This window comes from Octopus sinensis, unplaced genomic scaffold (assembly GCF_006345805.1).
Source record: "Octopus sinensis unplaced genomic scaffold, ASM634580v1 Contig16840, whole genome shotgun sequence".
Lineage (NCBI taxonomy): Eukaryota > Metazoa > Mollusca > Cephalopoda > Octopoda > Octopodidae > Octopus > Octopus sinensis.
Window position 1 is genome coordinate 17,501 of NW_021834616.1, and position 2,500 is coordinate 20,000.

The following is a 2,500-nucleotide window of genomic DNA, read 5'->3' on the forward strand; positions in this document are numbered from 1 at the left end:
TTTGTGTGTCTGTGTTTGTCACCCCAACATCGCTTGACAACCGATGCTGGCGTGTTTACGTCCCCGTAACTTAGCGGATAGAATAAGTACTAGGCTTACAAAGAATAAGTCCTGGGTCGATTTACTCGACTAAAGGTGGTACTCCAGCATGACTGCAGTCAAATGACCAAAACAAGTAAAAGAATAAAAGAATAAACAGATAAAAAATAAGTGGAAATTTTACCAGTGAGTGTGTTAAATTATAACGCACAAAAAGAAAATGACTCTCCCCAGACACAACTGAATGAGAATACTTTTACTGATAGCGGTCTTGTCATATGAATTTGAGCCATCAATGTTGTGAATTGAGCGTTCCTTTCTACTCATGTACTGGAAGTTAAGAATTCTACAAACAATTAACAAAGCCAGACAATGGGGTCTTCGAAGTATTCTTCTTGGTAGTTTCTTGAGTCTGAGACAAATGGTCCTACAATATCTTGCTGAATAATCCACAGATGAATTGTTTGTAGTGGCAATATGCTGTGCTTGGTAGAAGACCCATCAAGCCAAGTGAAATTGTAATCATGGCAGAGACTGGTGTCAGGCAACTGACACCTATGCCGGTGGCAGGTAAAAGCACCCGCTACACTCTTGGAGTGGTCGGCATTAGGAAGGGCATCTAGCTGTAGAAACTGTGCTGAATCAGACTGGAGTCTGGTGCAGTCGCCTCATTTTTCCAGCCCTGGTAAACTTATGCTCAACTAATGCCAGCATGGACAACTGACATTAAAAGATGATGACGATGATAATGATGATGATGATTAAGTGTATGTACTGTACATAGTTCAGTTCCTCTGTCAAACTGACTGAGAGAGAGAAAGAGAGAGAGAGAGAGAGAGAGAGAAAAGAGTGGGAGAGAAAACGTGAGAGGGAGAGTAAGGAAGAGAGAGAGAAAAGAAAGAGTGGGAGAGAAAAAGTGAGAAGGAGAGTAAAGAAGAGAGAGAGAGAGAGAAAAGAAAGAATGGGAGAGAAAAACGTGAGAAGGAGAGTAAGAAGGAGAGAGAGAGAGAAAAGAAAGAATGGGAGAGAAAAACGTGAGAAGGAAGTAAGGAAGAGAGAGAGTGAGAGAGAAAAACGTGAGAGGGAGAGTAAGGAAGAGAGAGGATGGGAGAGAAAATGTGAGAGGGAGAGTAAAGAAGAGAGAGAGAAAAGAAAGAGTGGGAGAGAAAAACGGGAGAAGGAGAGTAAGGAAGAGAGAGAGAGAGAAAAGAAAGAGTGGAAGAGAAAAACGTGAGAAGGAGAGTAAGGAAGAGAGAGAGAGAAAGAGAGAGAGAGAGAGAAAAGAAAGAGTGGGAGAGAAAAACGTGAGAAAGAGAGTAAGGAAGAGATAGAGAAAGAGAGAAAATTTTGGTTAGTGTGAAAAGGAGGTATAACTCTATTGAAATTACATGAAAGTAAATGTTGTGATGGGCGTCCATTTTATGGAATTCTACCAATGAATTGAATAATCAATACTTACAATGTTGACATGTAGTGTAACTTGTTGAAGGATCCTTCCATTATACAGCGGATCTCATTGTCGAAGAGGGATCTAATGTAAAGAAGAATAAAAGAACATTTTAAAGAAAGAGAATACAAGGAATAGATAATTTCTACTGAACGCACACTCACAAACACACACAATATAAAAAAAAACCCATGAAATTGAAACCAAAACTTACAAGAACCGAAGGTTTGTGAGTGAGTTGAAGGTATCATTGCTGACACAGCCAATTCTGTTGAATGGTAAATTCCTAATGAAAAGAAAAAAACAAGAGAGAATGAGAGAGATACAAAAAATAGTGTCAGATGGAAAAATAAACAATTATTATAATAATTTATTATAATTAATTATAATGAAATGCTGATTTAATAATTAGTAATTGGATTTAGTTTTTTTCCACATTTTTAAAAACCTGATTTAAATGTATAAGGTTGTTCCAAAAGTTCGTAGGAAGTCTTGGAAAATAGTGGTCTTTATTTTGAGGAATAATTTTTGTTGTTTTTGTTAGTACTTGGCGAGTAAAAATTCAATTTTCGCAAGTGTTTACGAACTTTTGGGACAACCTAATATTAAAAAAAAAAAGAAATTGTTTAAAAGTATAAAATAAAAATGAAAAAAAAATGAAAATGAATAAAATAAACCTAACAAATATGAAAAGAAAAGGTGCTACAACAGCAATAATAATGGTTTCAGATTTTGGCATAAGGCCAGCAATTTTAAGGGGAGGGAAAGCTGATTATGTCGACCCTAGTGGTGAACTGGTACATATTTTATCAACTCCGAAATGATGAAAGGCAAAGTTGACTTCAGTGGAATATGAACTCAGACCATAAGTAGCCAGAAGAAATGCCACAAAGCATTTTGTCTGATATACCTATATGTACATATATATACCTATATATAAAAATATGTTTAATGTATATATTTATGTATGTATGTCCCTTCTATTTTTTTAATTATTATAAATCTTCCACTAAG

General features: G+C 36.0%; 1 protein-coding gene across 1 annotated transcript in view; it reads right to left on the reverse strand.

The window, feature by feature from the left end:
* Positions 1-2,500, reverse strand: part of LOC115230939 (slit homolog 2 protein-like) — a gene marked incomplete at both ends in the record, with an annotated part of 60,754 nt that overhangs the window by 16,789 nt on the left and 41,465 nt on the right. The window contains 2 exons of the mRNA XM_029801043.1: positions 1,499-1,570; positions 1,701-1,772. Of these exons, the coding sequence (XP_029656903.1) occupies positions 1,499-1,570; positions 1,701-1,772 (144 nt within the window). The remainder of the gene's footprint in view (positions 1-1,498; positions 1,571-1,700; positions 1,773-2,500) is intronic.